At 46.8% G+C, this 25603-nt stretch overlaps 2 protein-coding genes across 5 annotated transcripts in view; both read right to left on the bottom strand.

The window, feature by feature from the left end:
- LOC134554272 (fer-1-like protein 4) overlaps nucleotides 1–6939 on the bottom strand; it is a 40756-nt gene extending 33817 nt beyond the window's left edge. For all 4 annotated transcript variants that reach the window (XM_063404808.1, XM_063404809.1, XM_063404810.1 and 1 more), the window contains exons 1-6: nucleotides 6783–6939; nucleotides 6637–6692; nucleotides 5559–5647; nucleotides 2979–3078; nucleotides 684–775; nucleotides 59–100 (exon numbers count right to left, since the gene is read on the bottom strand). In XM_063404808.1, the coding sequence (XP_063260878.1) occupies nucleotides 59–100; nucleotides 684–775; nucleotides 2979–3078; nucleotides 5559–5647; nucleotides 6637–6692; nucleotides 6783–6861 (458 nt within the window). In that variant the 5' untranslated portion in view covers nucleotides 6862–6939. The remainder of the gene's footprint in view (nucleotides 1–58; nucleotides 101–683; nucleotides 776–2978; nucleotides 3079–5558; nucleotides 5648–6636; nucleotides 6693–6782) is intronic.
- A 6835-nt stretch (nucleotides 6940–13774) lies between these two features.
- CPNE1 (copine 1) overlaps nucleotides 13775–25603 on the bottom strand; it is a 48610-nt gene continuing 36781 nt past the window's right edge. The window contains 11 exon segments of the mRNA XM_063404806.1: nucleotides 13775–14834; nucleotides 14836–14893; nucleotides 14896–14920; nucleotides 15656–15695; nucleotides 15697–15884; nucleotides 17566–17699; nucleotides 23731–23782; nucleotides 23862–23916; nucleotides 24515–24648; nucleotides 25080–25166; nucleotides 25237–25317. Coding sequence (XP_063260876.1) covers nucleotides 14807–14834; nucleotides 14836–14893; nucleotides 14896–14920; nucleotides 15656–15695; nucleotides 15697–15884; nucleotides 17566–17699; nucleotides 23731–23782; nucleotides 23862–23916; nucleotides 24515–24648; nucleotides 25080–25166; nucleotides 25237–25317 — 882 coding nt within the window. The 3' untranslated portion in view covers nucleotides 13775–14806.

Below are 25603 nucleotides of genomic sequence, written 5' to 3'. Positions count from 1 at the left end.
GGGCTGTGCACTGCCCTCCACACAGGAGGGTGAGCCAAGACATTCAAGGGCTACTTACTCCAGCTGCTCAAATCCAGGATTGTGGATGATTAACTCCGAACTGTAAAAACAAAAGATGTTTTTCTGCAAAGACAGTGTGCCATGGCTGTTCCCTGATGCATTTAAGTAACAGTGCCCCAGCCACTCTCCTGCTTATTTCTTGGCAGGGACACCAGCAATTTTCTCCTAAGCTTATCCACTGTCCACTCCATGTGTCTGCTGTTTTCCCTCTAGTTCCATAAGTGACACTCTGCAGGCCTTGCTGCTGCCTGTCATCCTGTCTGCCCAGGAACCCACAATTCCCCTGGCTTTGGGCACCACCAGCATGCAGGGTGCATGGAGTTGCTGGAGGCCAGAATGCTTTCTGCAACATTGCAACCACAAGCCAGGAAGGCTGCAGAAATGCTCTCAAGGCTCTCCCAAGGAGCCCCAGAACTCCCAGCACCTACAGTGCAGTCAAAGGCCTGTTCTGATGAGAAAGTATTTCTATCCAGGAGCCCTGCTTCTATATTGCTGCTGTAGAGTTCAGATGCATCAGCCTGAAGCGGAGAGTAAATGAGGCTGGATTGCATTCCAAAGGCTGCCACTGACAGAGGTAGCTGTACAAACAGCCTGGAAATTTGCTCTTCCTAGGACTTCCATACCTGTCTTTCTTAAGATAGACAAAATCCTCTTCAACCCAGCTCCCTGCTGAGTGATTTGGAGGCTGGTAGCGCAAATCCAACTCAATGTAGATCTACAAGCAGAAAGTGAAATGGCCTGAGAGCTTGGCAGCCACAAAACAATGGCAGAAATGTCACAATAAAAGAGAAAGGAGGATATGGAAGAAAAAAAGAAGTGAGAAGCTGGTGGAAAGAAGCAAAAGAAAAGTAGTCACATCCCCACAAGAAGCATATTTATACCAGACTCTCTTGTCTGTCTCCATCAACAAGCTAGACATAACAAAACTCCCTCCTCCATAGCTTCTCGAACTCCATGTTTCATTGAATAAAAGCTGGCTCAAGTTTACAAATCTACCATAAAGAGGCCCCGAGAGTCGCCTCGAGGCATTTTTGACAAGGGAACAGGGGAGAGGCGTGCTCAATAACATGCAGGACCTGGAGCAGTGTCTCTGGAGGAGGCACAAGACAGCTGGCAGAGCATCACTAGCCAGGACAGCTTGGATTAAAATGCTGGAGAAGCCATCAGCACACTGAGAGTCTGCATCACAAGAGACAAGGAAGGATAGCCAGAGTAGTAAGTACAGAGCATGCTGGGTATCAGCACAGCCAGCACAGGTCTGAACACTCTTGACCTGCAGGTGGCCAGCCTGATCTCAAACTAACACAAATGCAAATGATTTCCCAGCAGAGGCAAAAAACACTAGAATGGAGGAGATCACTCCTTAGTAGGCTGAAGGGGATGTACTCTGGGTTCAGAGCTCAGTTTCTGGAAAACACACATTTCTGGGCAAAGAAATGCAGCCAAAAAAGCGGCAGTATGGTGATCAGGAAAGGCAGCAGCAAAGGCTGGATGGTGAAGAAACCCAAGACGGTAGATGGTGAGAAGCTGGATAAAAAGCTAAGGCTCTAAAAGCACTCCTTCAAACCACCAGGAGAAAAAGGGGTGCAAATAACTCAAGTCCTAGAGGAGAATAGGACTTGGACTAGCAGGAAGTCTAACAGCTCTATTCCCACTTTGCTAAAGGAGGAGCTTGTCTCTTGGGGTCATGTCTCTTCCAAGCTGAGCTGAGAGGGTTTGAGGCTGCTCTTGGATGGGCAGTCTTGTCTTCCCTATTTCTGTCTCCTGCAGCTGTTGTGCAGCCAGGGTTGCACAATCCAAAACTAACCCGGCATACCTGAATGTGATTGGGTTTTAGTTGGAGCAGCTCATCAGCACATGTGTTGCTGTTTGCACAAGGAAGAGGCACCCAGGGGCAAAGGGCTGGGCCACGGGGTAGCTCTGACCTTACACAGTGGAGTCCCTTCAAACCGTCACCAGCACCAAGAGGTGAGTCTAACCCCTGTCTCTTTGCTGGCATGAATGTTTATCCAGTGAGCTGCATAGGCAAAAAATCATGCTGGAAATGCTCAATTTCTACTTGGACCTACTCTGTGATCCAGGAGTCCAGCAACCTGTGTCTGTGCCACTCAGGCTGGTGGTCTGGTGGCCACAGAGCTGCATACTGTGTGCCACCATGTGGTTTAGTCATACTGCCTGTGTGAAGAGCAAGCACAGATGCAGCACCTTGCAGGACTGCTGCCTCTACCTCTGCCTCTGCTCTTTCTGCCCTGCCAGCTGCCCTGACAAACAGGTCTGGCAGTCCAGAACTCACTGAGCTTTGCTTTCACACCCAGCTGGCAGGAAAACGCTCGTTTTCCGGTGGTTTTCATCTTCTATAAGCACATAGGACCGACTGAGTCCCAATGCCAAGGCAGGAGGCGAGCAGGACCCGCAGAGCGGTGCAGAGGGACAGTCAGGTGTCAGAGACACTCATGCTGTCCCAGACACTCGTTAAGCCATCCACTTAGTGCTAATGTTTAACCCAAAATCTTGCTGGGGGTCCCAAGGCACCGTACTACTTTCCACCTCACTCCATCTCTGCAGCAGCCCATACACATGTACTTCGTAGTGCATGAACCAGATGAGATGCCACTTCCTACATCCATTTCCCAGACTTGAGAAGGTTTTACGAAGCCTCCCTCTGCTCATTCAGGTCCTTGGCAGGTCTCCAGGAGCTCCAGCCCACCCCATACATTTGTAGATGCTCCTAGAAATCTCTTGGGCAATGTGAAGTGTTTGCACCCCTGTGCAGACTTGGCACAAATGCCACAGTGCTTACAGCTCAAACAGCACTTTGGATACCCCCTCAGCTCCCAGTCCACCTGGGGAGTATCACATGAGGTTTCCCACAAAGCCTTACTGACTGCTGATAACCAGGCTGTCCACAGAAGACTTACACCAGTGACTCTGTTGTTCTTATCCACAAGGGACTCCTGCAGCATTAGCCTTCCAGATGTCATCAGATGCTGAAGGCTGAGGACAAGGGTACCGAGCAGCCTAGTGAAAGGAATGAGTGATTTCTCTTTACAAACTGTAGGTCTGCTGATAAATAAAATTAGATAGAGAGAGATGAAAGAAACAATAAGAAGAACCATACATTCCATAGAAATTCCATTGATTGACACAAGGAAAAGAAATGGGGCAGGGGGGTATACATTAGAAGGGAGTCTTAGGAATTAGGCATTTCAGGAAGTCTGTACCTTTCAAGTACCTCAGCCAATGGGGAAAGAGAGAGGGAAATGCAGCTGGGAAATTAGGATAAAAAAGAGGCTGTATCCTCTAACAACTTGAGAGACTCCATGGAAAACACCCATGATGTCTCCCTTTATTCGAATAAAGTTATAGGAATCCTCTATCTCCTTTTTGGACATAAACCTCTGGTGTTCATGGATTAATTTTCCTAACACTGGAATAAAAAGAGAGACTGCAACAACACTGTATGTAGCATCAGTGCTTACATTCTGGGGAGTACTGGGACCTCCACTCTCCTGCTCACAGCCTCTCCGAGCTGCCCTGAAGTGCTTATCATAAGGAGTCTGGCAGCTGAATACAAGAGACTGATCCTGCAGCAGGTCCTGCTGTCGCCCCAGTCATGCCCATGCAGCTACTTGCAACTGAGCTGCCATTGATGGTTAAAGGCTTGTGCAGATCCAGACTCATGGAGGGCAAAGAAGATCTCCCCTTCAGCAGAGCTGGGCTTCACAGGAGCCAGTCTGTGTCTGAGCACTCAGCAAAGCTGGGGTGACTCTTCCCAGATAAAACTGGGAAACAGAGGCTTTACACAAGAAAATACAGAAATAGGACATAAAGCTACGACCACAAGAATGTCTGCAGCAACTCCAGCCAAAATTTACCTAACTCCAAAGCAGCTTCTCCCTGGAGTAGAGTCATCTGGCTCCCTGCAAGTGGCAGTAAGGCATGAAGGATGGCATTTGCCACTCCAAACCCTGGCTTGTGTGTCACTGTCTGCACCCATGTGTACATGGGCCTCCACCTCCTCGTGGCATCTCTGCTGGCAGCCAAGCAAAGCCCTGCATGAAGCAGAGCTTCCCAAATGCCAGCTGGGAAATGCCACTGGAAGAGTTCACTGCCCACTCGGGATTCAGACAAGAGGAATTGCTCCCCACACATCTCAGTTTCAGCTGTGAGCTGTTGATTTCTTGTACTCCTTCTCACCTCCACTTTCTTTGAGACACAGCCTGTCCAACTTCCTACCGTCAAGGAATCAGTCTCTCTGCTCATCCCCCTCCTTTCTAGCTTTGCCAGTTTGATGCTGCTACCACAGAAAGGATACACACACAGAAGTCCAGACACCACAAACAGATAACAGCAATGTAACAAGTTTTTCCCTTCTGTCCTTCCACACTCTCTATTTAATTTTGACCATGCCACTGCACAGACCAACTGCTTTTGAACTGTACTGTCACCTGCAATTATGCTGCTCCACAGCAGTGGAGATGTGTGGATATAGTGTCAATCCCCTCATTTCCCAATAGACTCCTTTGCTCCAGACTGTCAGGTCCTACTGTTTTGTTACTGTTTGTGTTATCTCTTTGTCCTGTGGCAGTTTCTATTGACTTTTCAGTCAGAGACAACTCCTCTGATGCAGCTCCCATAACAAAAGTGTCCAGGAAGCAGTGATACAACATTCTGCCACGCTTTCTGCTCTGACTTCATCTGTGTCTCGCATGTGTTGTGCTTATCTGTTGTCTCCATGCCCTCACTGGCATCTTTGAAAAGGTTTGCATTTTTAGCTGGATGCAAACTTATTAGGTTTGCGTTGTCAGCTGGTGCATTTTCCTTCAGTTCTTAAAATTTGCTTGTCAGATTTGGCAGCTTTCCCTGCATCTTCACGTTTCTCACATCCTGAAGGACATACCTCCGCTGCCTTTCTTGCTCCACTACTTAATCTGTAATCTCTATTCTTGGGTTTCCCTGCAGTATTTTACAACTGTTGGAATAGCCACTGAGTTCACAGTGTTGTACCTGTGCCACCTAGAAGCATTTTAAATTCTGGCTGATCTTTTAAATTGAAAATGCTGTCTTATTAAAGGTTAAACTATAACACAGTGCATTCAGGGCTTTTCTACAACAGATATGTTGAATTTGAGTGCAGCATGGTCATGGTCGCCACAAGGATGTTCAGGGTGACAACAGGCCCTCAGTCTGCAGCAAGACCTGCCTTTTTAGCTGTTTTTTAGGGCTTTGTTTAAACTTTGTCCCAGCTGAAGGCTAATCTAGATCCTTATGTAGTCCATGATACTGCTGGCACAACTAAATCATTCCCCTTATTTAACTTAATACATACAGCATTGCTGCCCTACCCAAACAACCAGTTCCATCCTTCCTCTCTAACTGGCATTCTGCTCTTCTTCCTTCCATAAAATTTTCAACAAACATTTTCTATTACCAGTAGACAATGTAAAGTATGTCTTCTCCCCACCTCTGCTGGTCACCCCAACAATCAAAGGACCCACCTGTTACTGAAAACCTTGCTGCAGTTGTAAACTTTAATGGACAGCATTTCACCCATGACAAGCTTCCCGTAGTGAGGCCAACGAAAGAGCTGCAAACAAATCGAGCAGGAATAGATGACAACTCATTCTCAACCAGACCCTCCCATGTCTCATGACTGGTTGGTTCCCCTGTGAGGTGACCAAGTCCATGGACGTGAGATGAAAAGTAGCTATGATGGGAAGTTACTTTCCTGCTGGCCAGGCATAGAGCCCCTCCAGCAACAGAGTCACAGGTCAGCTACTAAAGAAGTCAGAGCAGCACCACTCTGGAAAAAGAAGGATGCTTGTGCCTGCTGGGGTCCCTGAACTGGCAGGGTGTGGAGTGAGACAGAACATAGGAACGTACAGAGGTGCTTGGGAAGAAGATATCACCCAGGCAGGGAGTCATCTGGTTCATAGAAAAGCTGCACTCTGAGGCTTCAACTCACCACACACTCAAAAGAGTGGCTGTGCCTCCTGCTCCCCTCCACCTTCACTGCCCTTCCCCAGGCATTCGCACTGGGACCTGAGCAAGGGACAGGTGGGAACCACCAACTGGCACAGCACAGGTGGGCTGTCACAGGCTTCAGTGGCGATGGCACTGGAGAGGCAGACATGCTTCCCAGGCTACCTCCATCCCTGCCCGTGCACACACACACATATGCACTCAAACACACAAGTCACACCCCGCCCCACAAGGCATTGACTGCAGTGGCAATCTGGCTGAGGGCAGGGGGAGCTTTTTCCTTCAGCTATGATGTGCCCAGGCTTCCATGCAGTGTCTTTCAGTTGAATTTCAGTTCCTGCAGCTTGTACACATAGGTCACATACACAATGTGGGGGACTCATCTGCTCCTCTGAGCAGAGCAGAAGAAGGAGACAGCATAGAAATTCCCAGAAAACAGTCTAGTGGGTGGTGTCCCTGCCCATGGAGTAGGGGTTGGAACTACATGATCTTCAAGGTCCCTTCCAGTGCAAACCAGTCTATGATTCTATGACCAAGATACTGACCCTGTCCCATCCCTGTCCCATATGTTCCACATGATCCCAGTTTCCTCACCTGATTGAAGACAGCCTCTGGGCCACAGGAGACCTTCCTCGTCTTCTGGGTGAAGCCTTGAGAAGTAGAGAGGAGGTGTAAGGTACTGGCAGGGGAAGGCAGCCTCCAGCCCTAAACCCCCACCATCCTGGCCAGCCGGAGCCTACCTCGGAAGCTAAGATGGACCTGCCGCTCGCCATGGCCCGGCAGCTGGGAGAGCCGCCGGACATCGACGCTGAGTGCCATGGAGCCAGTGGCAGGCCCTGCTGCCCGTCGCCCAGCCGTGCACCGCCCAGAGTGACTCAACCCCGACTCACCCAGCCGGTCCAGCCAGACACTCCACACCCCAGTGCCCCAGTAGGCAGGGCAGACCCTGCTGAGGGACACAGGGAGGAGGGGGAAGTCCTGCTGTACTGCCTCCCTCCCTCAACGCAGGGGCACTGGGCTAAGCCCCCCAGGATGCGCCTCTGACGACTGAGGGAGCCCTGGGCCGCGGGGGACCCCCAGGGAGCACCGCAGGAAATGGCAGAAGTAAACCCATCACATGGCCATGCTTCAGCTGGTGCTTGGAGGGGCATGGGCTGCTGAATTCAGAACTGAGAGACACCAGCTACAAATACAGAGCCTGGCTCTGCTTTCAGCCACAGCCCTACGCCTTCCTCAGCACAAAATCATAGGTCCTGTGGCTAAAACTCTGCAAACCAAAAAAGGGAGGGTGGGAAAGGGCAGCTCAGTGGGCTCTTCTGACACGAGGAAACAGCACATGCTCAGCAGCCTCCTGAACAGGCAACTGAGGGGCTACTCGCTGGAGATAGGATGCCAGACCGCTTTGGGACAGCGGCTGCAGCGCAGCTGCCAGACCTCTGCAGGCAGAGACAAGCATCAAAATCCATGGGCAGTAGGACAGGACCTTCAGCTGCTCCATATGGTGCTGGCAACCTCACAAGGAGGGGGAAGAGGGAGACCTGGGGCACATGGTAACAGAAGCCAGCTGTGCTCCCTGCTGCAGCCCTCAGGCCTAGTCCAGCTCATCCTATCTACATGAGAGCTGATAGAGATGCCAGAACTCTCCCAAAGAACAAATTCAGGCCAGATTAAAGCAATCGATCATGAGCTGAGCAGATTTTGGAGGACATTTCTTTCTCCTGGGGGTCTGGTTCTCCCTCTCAGCACCCAGCACCAAACACTTGTGATAGGAAAGATATGTGTCTTTACAAACAATTTGATGGTGAAGGTATGGGTGTTAACGTCTTTGAAATGGGTCTTAATGTCTCTACTAACTTTGGACAGTAGGTTTGTTGCAGACCGCAGATTTTGGCTCCTGAAACAGACAAGTGGATCCGTACAAGCCTGAACTTCTGAACTTTGGGGTAAAATGACAGGTTCAAGGGGGAATATGTAGTAGGTAGTTCAGGAAGGCTGTACCTTCCTAGTACCTCAGCCAGTGGAGAAAGGAAGAGGGCTACATGTGGCCAGGAGTTCAGGATAAAAGGCGGCTGCAACCCTGCAGGCATGTGCCCAAGTGGACTCTCTCCCTTTTTTCAAATCAAGTTTCAGGACTCATCTGTCTCCTCTGTGGACACTGCCTTTTCATAGCATGATTTTCCATACACCTGCATCCACATATGCTGTACAGAATGCTTTGCAGCAGGCTAGGGTGGCTTCTTCAGCTCCACAAACACCAAGGAGTGAATCATACCTATGTAATGCCAGTTGCTTCAAAGCAAGCCCTGTGGATATTCCCTTTATTCCCCTTTTGCACAAGCACTTCCTGGAGCACCTTAAAAGTAGTGCTGGGGGCAGTGGAAGCATGCTGTGGTGGGAGGATGCAGACTTGACAGCACTTGGAACCACTTTTGTAAACCCAAGTAAGTGAGCCCATCAGTCTAGAACAGACAGAAAGCTCAATGCGCTGACCCCACATCCAGTCATGGGTAGAGTGGAGAGACAAGTGCAACTTAGGTAATTTAATGAGACATCCAGACCACCAAAGTATGCTGCTGCTTAGTGGATCCGGTACTTGCTCAAAGCTGGTCAGAAGACAGAATCTCCCTGTGGAGTTTCTGTGGCTTCCTCAAACACCTGGAGCCGTCTCATCACTGCACCCACCTGAGGACAGTGCCTCATTTTTAGCAAAACAGTCTCCTATGTATTTTAGACCTCAAGGACGGCCATTAGCCCAACCAGTTATCCAGGAAAAAAAGGCATTATCTCCCACTACCTGCTGGGTAGTATGGCATAGCCTGGCGTTAAATGTCATCAGTATTTATTGCCACGTGTCCAGGAAGCAAAAGGAACTCTCCCCACTGAGCCCCCATATGCAACAGCTTTTGATTTTTTTCAAAGCCCTGAGGCTGAAATACCTTTGAGGATCACAAGTATAAAGGTGATTGTTTAATCTTGGTGAGGCTAAAAAGACTTATGGGGTGTGCCCTGTGCTCACCAGGAAGATAAATCAAGCCAGTGACTGGGAGACACAGAGAGCATGCACAATACATTGTCCTGAGGAAAATAACCTGACCTCTCCTCTAACTCAACAGCCATGCCATCAATCTGCATTCCATCTACACCTAGGGCAGCATGTGGCAGGAAACAGGCCTGTCAGCCTTCCACTACAGTGCCCAGCTGCTGTCTGCACGTCCCCTAAAACGTGGAGCCCTGAGGAGAGTAAAAGACAGAGAACAGGCAAAATTCTGCCATCCCAGGTCAGTAACTTCCAAATTTAGCTTCCCATGGCTTTTTCATATGGGCCCACACCCATGAGCTCTTGTTCCTAAGTGACAATTACAGGACTTGTGTCCCTTGCTCACATTTCAGCCACTTACCTGTGGGTAAAGAGCATCTCCTTCAAATTCTGGTCTGCTCCCACAAGGGGAAGAAACTTCCTCAGACCTGCCTCTACAACTTCTTGGCCTCTTCCTCCCCAAAACAGGAAAAGTCTCTTCTACCATAAATGAGTCCTATACCTGGAGACGCCTCAGCTCGCTGCAGTTACTCCACTCCTTAAAGGGCAGACACAGAGGACTTGCTCCCTTTTGCATGGGAGTTGGCAGAGGTTTAAAAAGGAGAGGCAAAATGGGCTTCAAAATACACTCACAAAAAAACAGCCTTAGGTTTCTTGTATGCGTAACAGAGAAGGAGAGCTCTGTCCACAGGCTGTAAGGAGCTGAAAACACAAGCAATGGATGTTCTCAACCACAAGAACAGTTTCTGAGACAACTTGGCAGTTTTCTATTGTTGTTTAAATTTTGGGGGGCTCCCGAGGAGTGCCCCCCGGGAGACCCCCGGGTCCTAGGGGGTCGTGGGGTTCCCATGCTGGCAGGCAAAGAGATTTCAGACGCCGGTGGGGTGCTGATGAGGGTTTATTCAGAGTCCCACTCCAGGCAGGGAGCATGGTCCTGCGGGAGTGGGGGAAGGGAAGGGGAGAGGGGGAAGGGAGGGGAAGGGAGAAAAGGGGAGCGTCCGGAGGCCTCCAGGGGAAGGGGGGCAAAGAGCGCGAGACCCCTTGCGTTAGCACTCTTAACACCGAGGTTCAAAGGGGCGCGGTAACATTCTCCAGCCAATCAGATAACTTGATACTGCAGGGAGGGTACAGACTTGGGACAAACCATACATTTTCCAGGGGTGAGCTAGAGCAAACCATTTCCATAAAATGCAATCCCACAATTCACCCTTTTTTTCTTTAAAATGTGAGAAGAGACATATGACATATGATAATTAACAATTTAAAAATGAAACTAGTAATTACACAGTTTTGCAGCATAAAACCAAATACAATTGCAGTAAGGATTATGTTATACTGTGAACAGTTTATCTGACTTTGTAATTGCAGTAAACAGGTTGTGTGGGTTTATATTGCAAGATTTGAAACAAATTAGCAAATTTGTTTGAGCCTTTCTAGCGTGACTGGCCTAATAGTGTCTAGCCTTTTCCAACTGGCTTTTCAGCCCACCACAGCCCCCAGTTTAGGCTGTGGCGCTGACCTTGCTCCCACTCTAGGGACAGGAAAACATGTGGAGTTCCCCGGGCCCCACACACGGCCTCAGATTCTCCAGGTGGCCTGCTGCAGTTCCCCCACTGGGGCCAGGCAGGGGCAGTGAGGAATTTAAATCAACTCAAGCTGCCACTGATCTGCCACGGGATCCTGTAAGGCTTGAACAGCAAGTCACCGACACTCACAGATCTGAGCTAAATCACTCCTTTCACTTTCCAACTGGTTCAACCAAAAGGACCTACACTCTGCATGCAATTGTTTACATTCGTCCATATGTACCCATTGGGGATTTTCTTCGTCCATAGTTGCACCAGAAGTGTCAGAGACCTAACAAAAGACTCCCAGTTTTAGGTCATCAAAAGAAAAACAAAAGAAAAAACTACAAAAACCGTCAAATACTTTCTCAGACACCAATTTAGGTTATCAATCACCCTCAGAACTAACTGAGGACAGCATAAACCCAAAAGCATTACTGATTCAATAGTCTACCACTGAATCGTGCCTTACAAGAAAACAATTCAAAAACTTCTTCCCTTGGATCTACCCTTGTGACCTGAAAAAGCCTCTGCTTTCTAAATCAGAAAACAGGGGAATCTGCAATATTCACACACACAAAACTAGAAAGGCATAATTGTAAAACTACTTCATGGGGATGGGAAGAAAATGGAGGGGTTTGGAAACAGGGAAAGGGGATCATAAAGTAGAATTAACAATTATACAAGGCTGTAAAACTGGTATTACAAATTCACTTTAGCTTTGGGGTTTGGTTTCTTTTCGCTGCTGTCCAGGGGCGTTGGCTGCTCGGGCTCGATCGACAGTGTGCGGGGCTCTTTTCGCCGCTGCTGCCAGGCGAGGGGAGGGCTGCCTGTTCTCCACGCGGCTTCTCCGGGTGCTGGGGCCTGCGCGCGCGCTGCGGCGGGGCTGGGACCACATGTCAGCTCACGCCGGGACTGCCCCGTGCCCCGCCAGGGCCGCGCCAGAGCCCCGCCACGCTGGCACCCGGGCCCACGCCGGTCTTGCTGGGCCGGCCTGCGCGGCAGGGCCGCGCTGGGCCGCGGGCATGCGCCGCAGCAATGATCCCACCGCGCCGCGGCTCATGCTGGAGCCTCGCCGCAGCAGAGCCGCGCCGCCCATGTCGTGCCGCCCGGGGGGGCTGCGCCACCCATGCAGCGCCGAGACGGGCCGGGGCCCCAAGGGGCTGGGACCCAGGCCCGTGCCGGGCTGGTCGGCGGTGTTGGAACAGCAGCGTGGTGGCTCACGAGGTCTCTGCGCGGTGGGGGAGGGGCCGCCTCGGGCCGCAGCGGCCCGGAACGGCCACTCCACCGGAGACGACACCAAAACGGTGTTACCATGGTCCATCCTTGTCTCAGGGTCATTGGTGCTGTTGCCTGACGTTGGTGCGTCATTTATTGTTGTTTAAATTTTGGGGGGCTCCCAGGGAGTGCCCCCCGGGAGACCCCCGGGTCCTAGGGGGTCGTGGGGTTCCCGTGCTGGCAGGCAAAGAGATTTCAGACGCCGGTGGGGTGCTGATGAGATGAGGGTTTATTCAGAGTCCCACTACAGGCAGGGAGCATGGTCCTGCAGGAGTGGGGGTGGGGAAGGGAGAAAAGGGGAGCGTCCGGAGGCCTCCAGGGGAAGGGGGGCAAAGAGCGCGAGACCCCTTGTGTTAGCACTCTTAACACCGAGGTTCAAAGGGGCGTGGTAACATTCTCCAGCCAATCAGGTTACAGATAACTTGATACTGCAGGGAGGGTACAGACTTGGGACAAACCATACATTTTCCAGGGGTGAGCTAGAGCAAACCATTTCCATAAAATGCATTTCCACAGTTTTCCTCCCTCTCTTCCACACCTGTAACACATTTCAGTTTAGAAAGACAATCAAAAAGAGAGGTTGCTTCAAAACTAAGTCTTGAAGTGCAAGAAAATGGGGTGCTACAGGCTAGGTGTCAAGAAAGACAGTCCAGCTTTCTCTAGAGGAAGCTGGCTACTGTTTATGTAACCTGATGTCTTGGGTTGAAAAAGAATGTAACCAAAAATGTGTATTCTATTTGCATCTGTTGAAACAGGTTGGGAGATATTGTTCTTTATCTCTTGAAACTCCGGGGGGGGGGGGGGGGCGGGCGCGCAGATGCCTTCTGTTCTTCTGTTAATGGGACACCTGATAACACCAGATATGGCAGTGCCTCCTTATCTCTTCCTCCACCCATCCTCCTCCAAGGGACATCACCTGTGAATGGGACATTTAAGGCCTCTCACATGACTGATAACATCACCTCATTCCATTGGGAGATGCTCCACCCAGCAGGAGGAGGAAAGCCTTTCCACCAGCATAAAACCTGCAATCCCAAACACCAAGGTAGCCTGTTTCCACTGGATTCCCAGAGGATGACTGGGCCCTTTCTTGAGGATCATCTTTACTACAACAGAGCCACAACTGGCACTCTGAGAGGACGTACTTTGGGCTGCTTCCAACACCTTGACCAACAGGGTGTCAGGTTTGCATTATGACTCTGTCAGTTGTCCTTTGTACTATTACATTTATCTTATTTTATTTTTACCTTTCTTCTTGTTTGTTCTCTCTCTATTAAATTGTATTTCTGACTTGGAGTCTTACTGGTTTTGCTTTCAAGCCAGTACACCTGAGACAACATATCATGGTCAATATAAGTTTGAATAAAAAACTAGAATAGATTCGTCTTGGCTCAGCAGTGGTCCTGGGCCTATAGCCCTTCAAGCACAAGCTGCGTAGTGGTAGTTTAGTGGCAGAGTTCACCCAAAACAATTAGTATAGTTGAGGATGTGAATTCAATCCCAAGCTCTGCCTTCACTCAAGCTTGTAACTTAACCAGTTTCAGGGCCTGGATCACAGATGCAGTCTCCCAGTGTATTCTCACCATTTTCTTGTTTATGGGGTAGAACACACAAATTCTTTTGTAACTTCACAGTAAAGGAACATCTCATCTTGCTGCAGGAAAGGGTTGTAGGATTCAGCAGTCTTAGTGATTAAAGGGGAACAAAATTAACAGTGATAAACAACTGGCTCTGCTCTTTTTTTGGATCTTACTGAACCTAGGCTCCCTCAGATACTGAAATACCACCATCCACATTGCTGGAAAACAAAGGGAAAAGTCCAGGAAGGAAATAAGAGTCCAGAGATGTTATCTAAGTCAAAGTAGAATATTTATTTATGTAACTGAAAGTGATGACACTTGTAATGCAATGACAAGCCCAAGTTTCTTTATCACTACTAGGAAATCAACCATCTTCCTCAAAACATTTGTGCTTTGCTATCATGTGCCTGTTCAACAGTCCCAAGATCATGTAATACACACTTCACACTACTGAGAATAAGGAAGCACCTCCTTGAAGTTCCACAGATAAGTTACTTCTTCATTTTGTAACTTTTGTGATATAAAGAATTCACTCAAAGCATCTTCATTTCAGTGTTTCCAACTGCTGAATTTTTAAAGTCACATTAATGTGACTCATTAATTTCATCCCAATCCCATTAATTAATGATTAATCCTCATTTAACCCCCATAAATAAGCAAAGTGCAATGTTCTTGAACTGTAACAATAGCTTCAAGCAAGAGTTCATCACAGAAAGAAATTTTGCTAATAGAAATATGTGATTAAAAGGTATGGTCACTGAAACATAAAAAAATATGCTAGCACTTTATGAAGGCGTAACAGGAACTACCTCAGGCATCCAACCAACAGTCTTTGGTCACATCCAGAAAAGAAGGGTCCCCATTTCAAAGGCAGCTTGATAGAAGACACCAATCAAGGAGCACATGGTAAGTATCATTACAGCAAACATGGGTGCAACACTTCTCTCACCAGGCTCAGCACTAGAGTAGCTCAGTTCAGAGGCCCACCCTGATAGTGAGGAACAGATGGGTTGTGTCAAGCAACTATATGTGGTGTGATGTGTCACAATGTGTTGCTGTTGCAAGGTAGAAAACCAACAAAGATCGTACTGTGACAAAAACTTCCAGCACTCGGAGGTTTTTCTGTATTTACATTTCTTCCAATAGAAATAGGGAAGATCAAAGACTCAGGGCAAGCAGGTGAAAGAAATGGTGTGACTTGTTCAATCTCAAGGCACTGAGCACCCACAGTGTGCAAGGGAGAGTGTGGCTGCAGGCAGCTCTCCTTCACCCCAGTGCTACAGGTAGCCAGGGCTAGCCTGAATCTACATCACCTTGATTTCTGGCAGTTTGGGGGGGGCACCCCTGCCATTTATAGTATGACACTAGCTGTTTGGGCACTTCAGCCAAACCATCTGGGAAAGTGCTTCCTGAGGAGCCTGAAAAGAGAATGGGGAGAATAAATCAGAAATACCACAAAGAATAGATTTGGTAGCTTAGTGAAACACTCTCAGAGAATTCAAAACACCTGCCTTGCTCATTCTGTTTTATGAATTGCTTGCTACAGCTTTAGGGGCACTTCCAGTCAGTCCCAGGTAAGCACTGCTGATGAAAACTGCTTTTTCTCACCCCAACTTCAGACTCGCATAGCCTTTATATGGCCCTAGTCTGAGTGGAAAACTGCCCTAGCCACTAGCAATGCCTCTTATCTTGGGTTTTCATTTGAATCACTCAACCCAATTGACCATGCAAAGTGCGTGAATGCCAATGCCAATAGTGAAAGTCGGGGAGCTGGTGAGTGACTGGACTGCTTTCAACAGCAGGGAAGACTGATCTCAACTTAAATCACTCATGGGCCTCAACATCAGAGACTGACAATATGATCTTAGTTCTTCGCCTAAATGTTCACATCCCAGGACAAAGAACATCCCCTTTAACCCTGCAATAGCCAAGAGATAGGATACAAAATCAATTATACAATAAGGGCTCTCAAAAACTGCAAAACAGCGAGACACAGCTTTGAACACAGAAGCCAACATCTCAACTCTCACTGGGAACAAGCAGCACAGGCATGCCCCCTGAGCATCTAGCTTGCTGCCTTGTCAAAACCATGGTCGCTTTTAGAATTCATACATCCTGGCACTGGGACTCTTCTGAATTTAAAAACAACATATATTTTTGAACTGTCGGAAAGGCACAAACTGGATGATGTCCTGGCTCACCTGTCACAGATTTCAGAACACTGCTGTCTCCATCAAGGAACTCCATTGCTTTAAAATTGGCTTCACCAACACCAATAATGATAATAGACATGGGCAGTTTAGAGGCATTTACAATCACTTGCCTAGTTTGGTCTAGATCAGTGATCTCTCCATCTGTGATGATCAGCAAGATAAAGTATTGCTGAAAAACATGAGAAAGCTTCCAGTTAGATATTTCAACACCAATAAGAGCTCACATAACTGAAGGCAGATAGAGCACTCCCTTATGCTAAGAAAGAAAACAGATGTTGCTGTGCCTGAGACAAAACCAGAATATTAAAGAAACTTATGTTCATGTGCATTTTTCCTATGCCTAACGATTTTCATTGTGCACTTCCAATATTCTCTGTACTAGAAAAAAGAGAAAAGATTAAGTTCAATTTATAAAGAACAGTTACATCAATTGGCAAAAAATACTAGAGACACAAAGTCCTACTAAATTAACACAGCTGCATACAAAATTCACTGATACATGCTGTGTTACTGACTGGCATTCAGAAAGGCTAGAGATATTTAATAACCCTGCAGTATAACACAAAAAACCTTGGTTCTTTTGTTATCAATAATTTAAATTAGAAGCATTAGAAGTATTAGAAATCTCAAAACACACCAGTGATAAATAACATGAGACATTCTAGAGATAACAGGAAAGGAAGAATACAGGAGCTTTTCCGGAAAGAAAGGAGTACCTCAAACCAATGCCATAATGTGATAAAATGTTTAAAATTTCTATTGTTTTCCAGAAGCTAAAGTTTAGTACCTGGTTCTGAAACGAGCCACTGCTGTTTTACAGCAGCTGTTTACAGACTTAAAAGGAGGCAAACACAATGAAAATGAGAGAAAACTGAATTTCCAGTTCCAAAGCACAATTAACACAACTTGCTGTACCTGATTGCTGACAGGTTCTTCATTGAAATAGCTAGGTTTAAGTCTGAAAGAAAAAGCAGAGATATTTAACATATTATGAGAATTAGGAAGATTTCCCCAAAGTGCGGGGAAGGTCAGAAATCTAAGAAATGGATCTCCTTAGCCCAAGTGCCTCACAGCATGGGAAATGTATTTGATATACACACAAACATAAGTAGCACCAAAAATACTGACACAGCTAGGTGATAAAACAAGTAGCACAGAGTATGTCAAAATTCTTTCTGATTGGTCTGTCAAAATGAAATTGGCTAAAAGCTATCATGACATCCAAGTCCTTTAACCTTAAGCAAAATGAATAAGGTTTAAAGAAATGAAGTAAAATTTTAACAGCAACCATGGCCACAGCAGCACACAAACAAGCCCATGACCATAGAGAAGCACAGATACTCTGCAATCACACACTGATTGACAGTTCTCAGACTCCATGCCATTATGGTGGGATGGGTAGTCAACCCCTCTGGTAGTTTCTTAGAGGCTTTTTCTCAACATTCTTAAGAGCAAAATTGTTTGGCACAAAACTCTATTCTATGTGCATGCCCTACAGGTGACAGAGCTTGGTAAGAGAGATTAGAGTGAGGCCACTGTTGCCTCAGTCCCATTGGTCTAAACAGCCAACACAGCAGCCCTGTACAATGCAAAAGTAAGTATAGTGCCAGCAAACTGGGAGAGAAATAACTATCACTTAAGCAATGAAACTAATGTGTCTACCCAGTATAGGTTCCTATCAGTACCAAGAGAGCATTGATATGCTCTCTGTAGGCTGACAAAGTAAGACCAACCTTGGGATTCTAAGGAGGAAGATAACATTAATTTACTATTCCATTCTATTCAGTCATAAACACAGAAAACAGAAACATCAACCCAAAAAAGATCCACAGTAAAGGCCCTGCACTCACTGCAGCAGTTCCTTGTTGCAGTGAGTGTGCTGCAAACCTTGCCATGTGGTTTATAATAGGAGAGAAGTTGGTTGGCCCTTAGAGTCAGATCTGAGGCAGAATCTGGTAGTAGGCATCCATTATTCCTTGGATCCCTGCAACACACGGAAGGAAAGCTGCCACAAGAGCCCACAATTCCTCCAGTCATTATTTTATAAGCATTACTAAACCACATAGCCAGAAGACAACTCACACAGCTGTGAACTCCTGAAGGGCTAATAAGCAGCAGCATAACAGGAAATACAGGAAGTAGAGAGATTAAAACAGTGGACAGCTGCAGACATTGGATTTGCACATTTCTTCCCCATTCTTCAATTCTTCACATCAGTCTTTAACATCACAAAGCTCAGGATTCTAGCTTTTGAGCTGGCAAGGCTGATAGAGAAGGCTTCAAACTAGGTTTGAAGGGGAAAGCAATAAGACCAGGCTTGGCAGACATGAGCCAAGGGCTGGCATGCCAGCACTGGGGATGAAATCAAAAGCTCAGCTGAAGTACATCTACGCCCTGCTGACTTTGAAGTGTGTATCACCAGAACACACTTGCACACTTACAGAGACAAGCCAGGGTCTCCTATGGTAATAAAAGCCAAAAGGAAAACAGCAGAAAATTATCTCAAAGGAATTATGAGTGTTCCTTCAGGAAGGCAATAGAGCCAACAGCCCAGCTGAGTGCTTTACACCAATGCACAGAGCACAGGCAACAAACAGGAGGACCTGGAAGCCATTGGTGCTGCTAGAAACTTTGTGCCATTATTGAAACTTGGTGGGACACCTATGGGAATCCCATCACTGGAGTACAGCTATTGATGGCTAAAGGCTGTGAGGAAGGAACAGGAGAGTAAGGAGAGGTAGAGGGGTTGCCCTCTATGCCAAGAGGTGGATTGAGTGTGAAGAGCTGTCTCTGAAGAACGGCCACATGGGTAAAAATCAGACAGAAAGCTTGTGGGGGTAAAATTCAGTGACCAAGGCAACAAAGGGAACTTCATGATTTGAGTCTACTACAGACTGGCTAATCAAGGGGAGCCTGCTGATGAAGCCTTTCTGCTCCAGCTACAGGAGACATTGCGTTTACAGGCTCTTTGTCCTGCTGGGGGACTTCAACTGTCCTGATATCTGCTGGGAAAGTAGTACAGTGAGCTGTAGGCAATCCAGGACATTCCTGGAATGCATGGAGGATAATTTCTTGACCCAGGTAATCAACAGCCCTGCCAGAGAGGATGCACTACTGGATCTCTTCGTCACCAACTCAAGGCAGCTAACTGGGAACATCATGATCAGAGGCACCCTGCACATCAGTGATCATGCATTGGTGGAATTGGCAGTCCTGAGGAATGCGGGTCAGGTAAGAGTACAGTTAGCCCCCTGAAGGTTAGGAAAGCAGACTTCCAGCTCTTCAGGGAGATAGTTAATGGGATCTCCTAGAATACTGCCCTCAGGGACAAGGGAGAAGAACCGAGCTTGGCAGATTTTTAAGGAAGTCTTCCATAGAACACATGAGTTAATCCCAGGAGCAAGAAATCAGGCAAGAAACCAGCATAGCTGAGTAGGGAACTGCTGGTCAAACTAAAGAAAAAGAAACAAACAGACATTTGAAGCTAAGGTGGGTCACCCAGAAAGAGTATAAAGTTTGGTTGTGTAGAGATGGCCAAGGTGGAACTGGAATTGAACCTGGCAATGTAGGCAAAGAGCAAAAGGAAGGGCTTCTACAGGCCTATTAACCAGAAAAGAAAAGTCAAAGGTGTTAGCCCCTGATCAACAATGCTGGAAAACTAGTAACAACAGATGAGGAGCCAGAGGTACCCAATAGCTTTTTTGCCTCAGTCTTCAATGGCAAACTCTCTTTCCACACCTCTTGAGTAGATAGCAGGATGAGGATTGGAGGAACAAAGTCTCTCGCACTGCAAGTGAAGATCAGATGTGTGATCACCTGAGGTATCTGAATGTATTTAAGTCTATAGGACCCACAGATGCATTTCAGAGCCCTGAGAGAATTGGCTGATGGAATTGCCAAGCCACTCTCCATGATATTTTAAAACTCATTGCAGTCAGGCAAAATCCCAGGTGACTGGAAAAGGGGAAACACTGTCCCCATCTTTTAAAAGGGTAGAAGAGGACCCTGGGAACTACCAGCCTGTCAGCCTCATCCCTGTGCCTGGGAAGGTCATGGAACAGATCCTCCTAGAAGCTCTGCTAAGGACATGGAGGTGATTCAGGACAGCCAGCATGCCTTCACCAAGGGCAAGTCCTCCCTGACCAACCCAGTGGCTTTGTAGGATGGCGTAGCTCAGAAGACAAGGGAGAGAACACAGATGTAATTTATCTGGACTTAGTAAAGCCTTTGAAACAGATCCCCAAAACATCCTTCTCTCTAAATTGCAGAGAGATGGATTTGATGAATGGACTGTTAGATGGATGAGAAAGTGGTTGGACAGTCACATCTAGAGAGTAGTGCTCAACAGCTCAGAGTCCTAATGGGCATCAGCAACAGGTGGGGTCCCTGAGAGGTCCATATCGGGATCAGTGTTATTTATTTAGTATGTTCATACTACATGAAGGGAACAAGTGTACCCTCAGCAGGTTTGCAGATGACATGCCTGAAGGACAGAGACACCTGGACAATCTTGAGAAGTGGCTCATGGGAATCTCATGAGGTTTAACAAGGCCAGATGCTGGTGCTGCACCTGGGTTCCGTATCAATCCCTGTATTGATCCCAACTGGGGCAGGAACAGATCGAGAGCAGCCCTGTGTGTGCTGGCACCCAGAAACCAACCATGTCCTGGGCTGCATCAAAAGAAGAGTGGGCAGCAGGTCAAGGGAGGGGATTCTGCCCCTCTGCTCCCCTCAGGTGAGGTCCCACCTGCAGTGCTGCATCCAGCTCTGGAGTCCTCAGCGCCAGACAGACATGGACCTGGCGGAGCCAGTCCAGAGGAGGCCACCCAGTTGATCAAAGGGATGGAGCATCTCTCTTAGGAGGAAAGGCTGAGAAAATTTGGTTTGTTTAGCCTGGGAAAGAGAAGACTTAGGGGTGACATAATTGCAGCCTTCGAGTTCCTAAAGGGGGCTTACAAGAAAGATGGACAAGGACTTTTTACAAGAGCATGTAGTGACAAGACAAAGAGGAATGGATTCAAACTGAGAGTAGGTTTAGATTAGATATTAGGAGGAAATTCTTTGCTGTGAGGGTGGTGAGGCACTGGAAGAAGTTGCCCAGAGTACTTGTGGCTGCCCCTTGCTTGGAAGTGTTCAAGGCCATGCTGGATAGAACTCTGAGCAACCTTGGTCTAGCAAAAAGTTTCCCTGCCCATGGCAGGGGTTTGACACTAGATGATCTTTAATGTCTTTTTAAATTCAAACCATTCTATGATTCTATGAAGTTGCAGGAAAAATAATCTAGCAAAGATATGAAGACTGTGTCTACTTTGTCAATTTACCTTCTTTAATTGGTTATGTTCTAATTAGACAAGGTCAGAAGTTCTTGGGAACATCTAACTTCTCATTTTCTTTGTGCAGAAGTTAAAAAACAATCCTTGATTGAAGATTCAACCATTTCTGTAACAGAAATAGCAATCTCAAGGGGTTTTTAATGCAAAAAGCTTTTCTCAGGTTAACAAACTTTTTTTAAAAGTTCTATTTTCAATGGTACATACTCTTCTATGAATCCATCTAAATTGGCCTATTCCAGGCTTGTATCAATGCAGCTTCATTTGCCACTGCTGTTTACATTGTCTGCCATCAGGTTTTAGCATGGTATCACTCACAACTGCTGCACAAGGACCCTAAAAAGACCACAGACCCAGATCCCAGTGAGGCAGAGAAGGCTGAACTAAGAAATGCTTGGATTTTAGCACTGAATTTCTAATTCCACTTTTTGTTGGCCAAAGACCAGAGAGAAAAACTAAGTGAAAAATGCTTGTTCAAGAACAATTCTGTGTGACACCATGCTGAGAGAGATCTCAGCCCTCAAAGGTCATGATCTAGCACTGGGAGCAGCCCTTAAATACAGCAGTATGCAGAGTGACCCTGGCTGGATATGAGATGCCCATCAAAGCCATTTATCACCCCACTATTCAACTGGACAGGGGAGAGAAAAAAAAGTAAGGCTCGTGAGTCAAGATAAGGGCAGGGAGATTGCTCAGCACCCACTGTCATGGTCAAACCAGACTTGATGTGGGAAAATAAGTTGAATTTGTTGCCAATCAAATCAGAATAGGACAAAGAAAAGTAAAAACTAAATTTTAAAAATATCTTCCCTTCACCTCCCCTCTCCTGAGGCTCAAATTCACTCCTGAATTCTCTCTCTCCTCCCTCACTGGCACAGTGAATGGGTGGTCAGTGAACTGTGGTCAGTTCACATGTCATCTCTGCTGCTCCTTCCTCACTCAAAGGAAAGTCTCTCCTCACTGCTCCCCTGCCCCAGCATAGGTCACTCGCACAAGAAACAATCCTCAATAAACTTCTCTCATGTGAGTCCTTCCCACAAGCTGCAGATCTTCATGAACTGCCTGTGTAGGTCTCTCCCACAAGACACACTCCTTCAGGAACAGAGTGGTATTTGCTCCCCCGTGGACACTATGGGCTGAGGCACAGCTGTCTCAAGACACCATGTGTCTTGAGTTGCAATATGTAACCAAAAGCATGTATTCTATTCCAAATCTGTTGAAATCAGTGAAGAGGTGTTTTTTTTCTTTATCTCGTAACTCCGGGGATGGGGGTGGGGGTGGGGAGGGAGGCGGGTGCCTTCTGTTAATGGGTCAGCTGTTAAAACCAGGTGGGGCAGTGTTCCTTACCTCTTGCACAACCCATTCTCCCTCGGAGGATATGGTAATGGGCCATTAAGGCTCACCACATGACTGATAAAATTACATTGTGAGATGCTCCACCCAGTGGAATGAGCCAAGCATTCTTACCTGGATAAAAGCTGAGACTCAGACTGGCAGAGCAGCCTGTGTTTCCACTAGATCTCCCAGAGGAAGACTGGACCCATCTCACCACCACTGGACCCTTCTACAGGTTCATCTCTACTCCAACAGAACCACATCTGTTACTCCAGGAGGATTTATTTGGACTGCTTCCAACACCCTGACCAATAGCGTGTCAGGTTGTATTCTGACTCTGTCAGGTTTTCTAGGCTGTTTGTTTGTTTACTTGTTTTTTTGTACTACTACATTTGTATTTTTTAATATTCCTAGTAAAGAACTGTTATTCCTATTTCCATATCTTTGCCTGAAAGCCCCTAATTGCAAAATCATAATAATTTGGAGGGAGGGGGTTTACATTCTCCCCTCCAAGGGAATTCCATCTTTCCCTGACGCCTGTCTTTCCAAACTAAGACACCATGGTGTCTTCACCACAGCCTGCAAGGAAATCTCTGCTCGAATGCTTGGAACACTTCCTCCTCCTTCTTGTTTATCAGCCTTGGTGTCTCTAATATTAATCCTCTCATATATTCACACTCCTTCCCTCTGATTTCTGCCACACAGGGTTTTTTCCCTCCTTCTTAAATCTGTTATCCCACCATCACTGATGAGCTTGGCCTTTGCCAGTGATATGTCTTGGAGCTGGCATCGGCTCCATTAGACACTGGGGAAGCCTCTGGCAGCTTGTCAGAGAAACCATTCCTGTAGCCCTCACTACCAAAACCTTGCCATACAAACCCAGTATAACCTGAAACCACCTCCAGTGAAGAAGATGGCTATGAAAAAAAGCAAGCTTTTAAGACAACCTTTAGAAGAGCGTGGTCAAACATATCCACATTGCTCGTGAAGTAACCCTGGTTTCTAACAGCCTCAGCAGATGGTGGCTCTGGAATCTTAAAAAGCATAGGCACAGGGTTGAGCTGAATCCACTGCCATCTGTGACCCAGCACAAGTAACCAAGTTGAAGCAATAAAAATTTTAGCACAGACTGACAATCAATTAAATCTAGATCCCTTCACTGAAGCTTATGGAGCTTGCACAGAAATCTGCATCAACACACATCTGCTTTTGTCAGCATCAAGGTGCGAGTAAAGCTACATTTGCCCCATGTCTTGGTGCTGCATTTGATTTTCACCAGTTGTGAAATAAACACAGCATTTCAAACATCTCTCCCACTCAGTGACATTATTAATAAAGAGGTGTCCTCACCTTGGCAACAAGAGTTGCTGAAGTTGAAGTTCAAAGCAAACTCATGAGATACCTTGGGAAATGGGACATTACTAACAGTTCGGGAATGCAGATGTGGACAAAGCAAGGACCCAGCATTGTGAAGGCCCTACCTGCCAGCTAGGAGGAACCTGAGCTCCAAACCCAAATGCAGGAAACAGCTTGTCCCTGGAAGGGTGGGCAACATCAAAAAATGAGGAAGAACATTTCTGTAATAACTCATTCTTCAGTTTTTTTCATCAAAAGTAGCTGGAGACCAAGGGAGAATTCCTGCCATAAGGAATTGGTACACCATCTAACTGCCCATGGCCTGGCATCAGGTATCCAATGGTTTCAGGCTTGGGCTTGGGAGTTAGATCATTTCTTTCAGTGCAGCACCCCACAGGAGTCTCAGGAAATTTCAAAGTAGCAGGAGAAAAGCCAGACCAATCCCAGCCTAAGTACAGGACAAAGCAGACAAGCATGTTCCCATTCCCACTGAACTAAATAGGACATTCATGATTGCAATGCATCATCTACAACAAGGGATCAGTGCCCAGCTGAAGCACCAAGGGACTCAGAAGGGACAAGCCAAGCAAATACGCCAAATTATGAAGGGCTGCCATTGCCCTCCCTAGCACTGACAGAAGCAAGAGGAAACAATAGCAGCTTCTAAAGGGATCTCCCAAGGAAAGGCAGCCCCTCAATCATTAAAACAGTGCACGGCTAGAACAAGCTGTGACACATATTTGACATGATGACTAGATCAGTCAAGATCATGACATACGTGTCATAATCCTGGACTACACTTCTAACACTCCAGATGACAATCAGCTACTCATTTATCCCATCTGAGCTAATCCAGTAAAAAGAATCTGGTGGCTTGGGATCTCCACTGGAGGCAGTGAAGTCTACACCCACCTGATCAGGCAGCATGATGGCAGCATCAGGCCAACAAACAAATGAGAAGAACTAACTATATCCAGAAACAGGGTTAGCTCAGGCCCACACAGTTCCTCTCCTCCCAGGCACACAGCAGCTGTACACAGGGATATGCACATAAGCCTGCATCCCTTTTCCCATCTGGGTACATGTATTTCCAAGCCATAGCAATCCTTTCCACTGACAGATTGAACTAATTTCTCAAAAGAAGTTTAAGAAGCCGTAGCTCCATTAAAGTGCTATTTGATCACAAAAACCAAAAATACAGTATCCTTAAGTGTTTTGCAGACTTCATCACTGCAAATTCACACTGCATTTGCAGTCATTCATGCTGCCAATAAAAGTAGTGAACACAACTTCACTGATTTTGTCCTGTCATCTACCAGTACAAGCAGTGGAGAACAACTCACTGTAAAGTTAATCTGGTAGCCTCCCATCACATAGTCCAGAAATGAATATTCTGTCTCAATCTAGAGGAACAGACAGATATTGTTACACTAGTCATTTCACTACGATCAGAAAATATACAAGCAAATAAAAAAAAAAACAAAAATCTTCCTACCTTGCAGATTTTATCATAATAATGCCAGAGTTTTTGTAGTTGTTTTTCTTTTGTTTTTTCTCAAGATGAATGCTTTCATAGTCCACCTACAGAAAGCAAACTTCAAAATATATGCCTTTACAGGAGAGCAAATTATTGAAACAGACAGTGTCACACATTCCACAATTTCAGTGTTACCAAAATAGCCAGCAGAATTAAGAAAATTAATTTTTAAAGGTCTGCAACTACTTTGGCCGCTATCTGACAAGCTAAATGGGGTGCTTTTGCCACCAGCACTGGGCAGACGAGGCAAAAATCTCAGGGTGGGGAGGCCAAAAAAGCCTAGGCAGTGTTTCCCTGCTTGGATTCACTTGGATTCACTTGCATTGTTTC

Source organism: Prinia subflava, chromosome 8, assembly GCF_021018805.1.
Source record: "Prinia subflava isolate CZ2003 ecotype Zambia chromosome 8, Cam_Psub_1.2, whole genome shotgun sequence".
NCBI lineage: Eukaryota > Metazoa > Chordata > Aves > Passeriformes > Cisticolidae > Prinia > Prinia subflava.
This window is presented reverse-complemented; position numbering and strand designations above follow the sequence as displayed.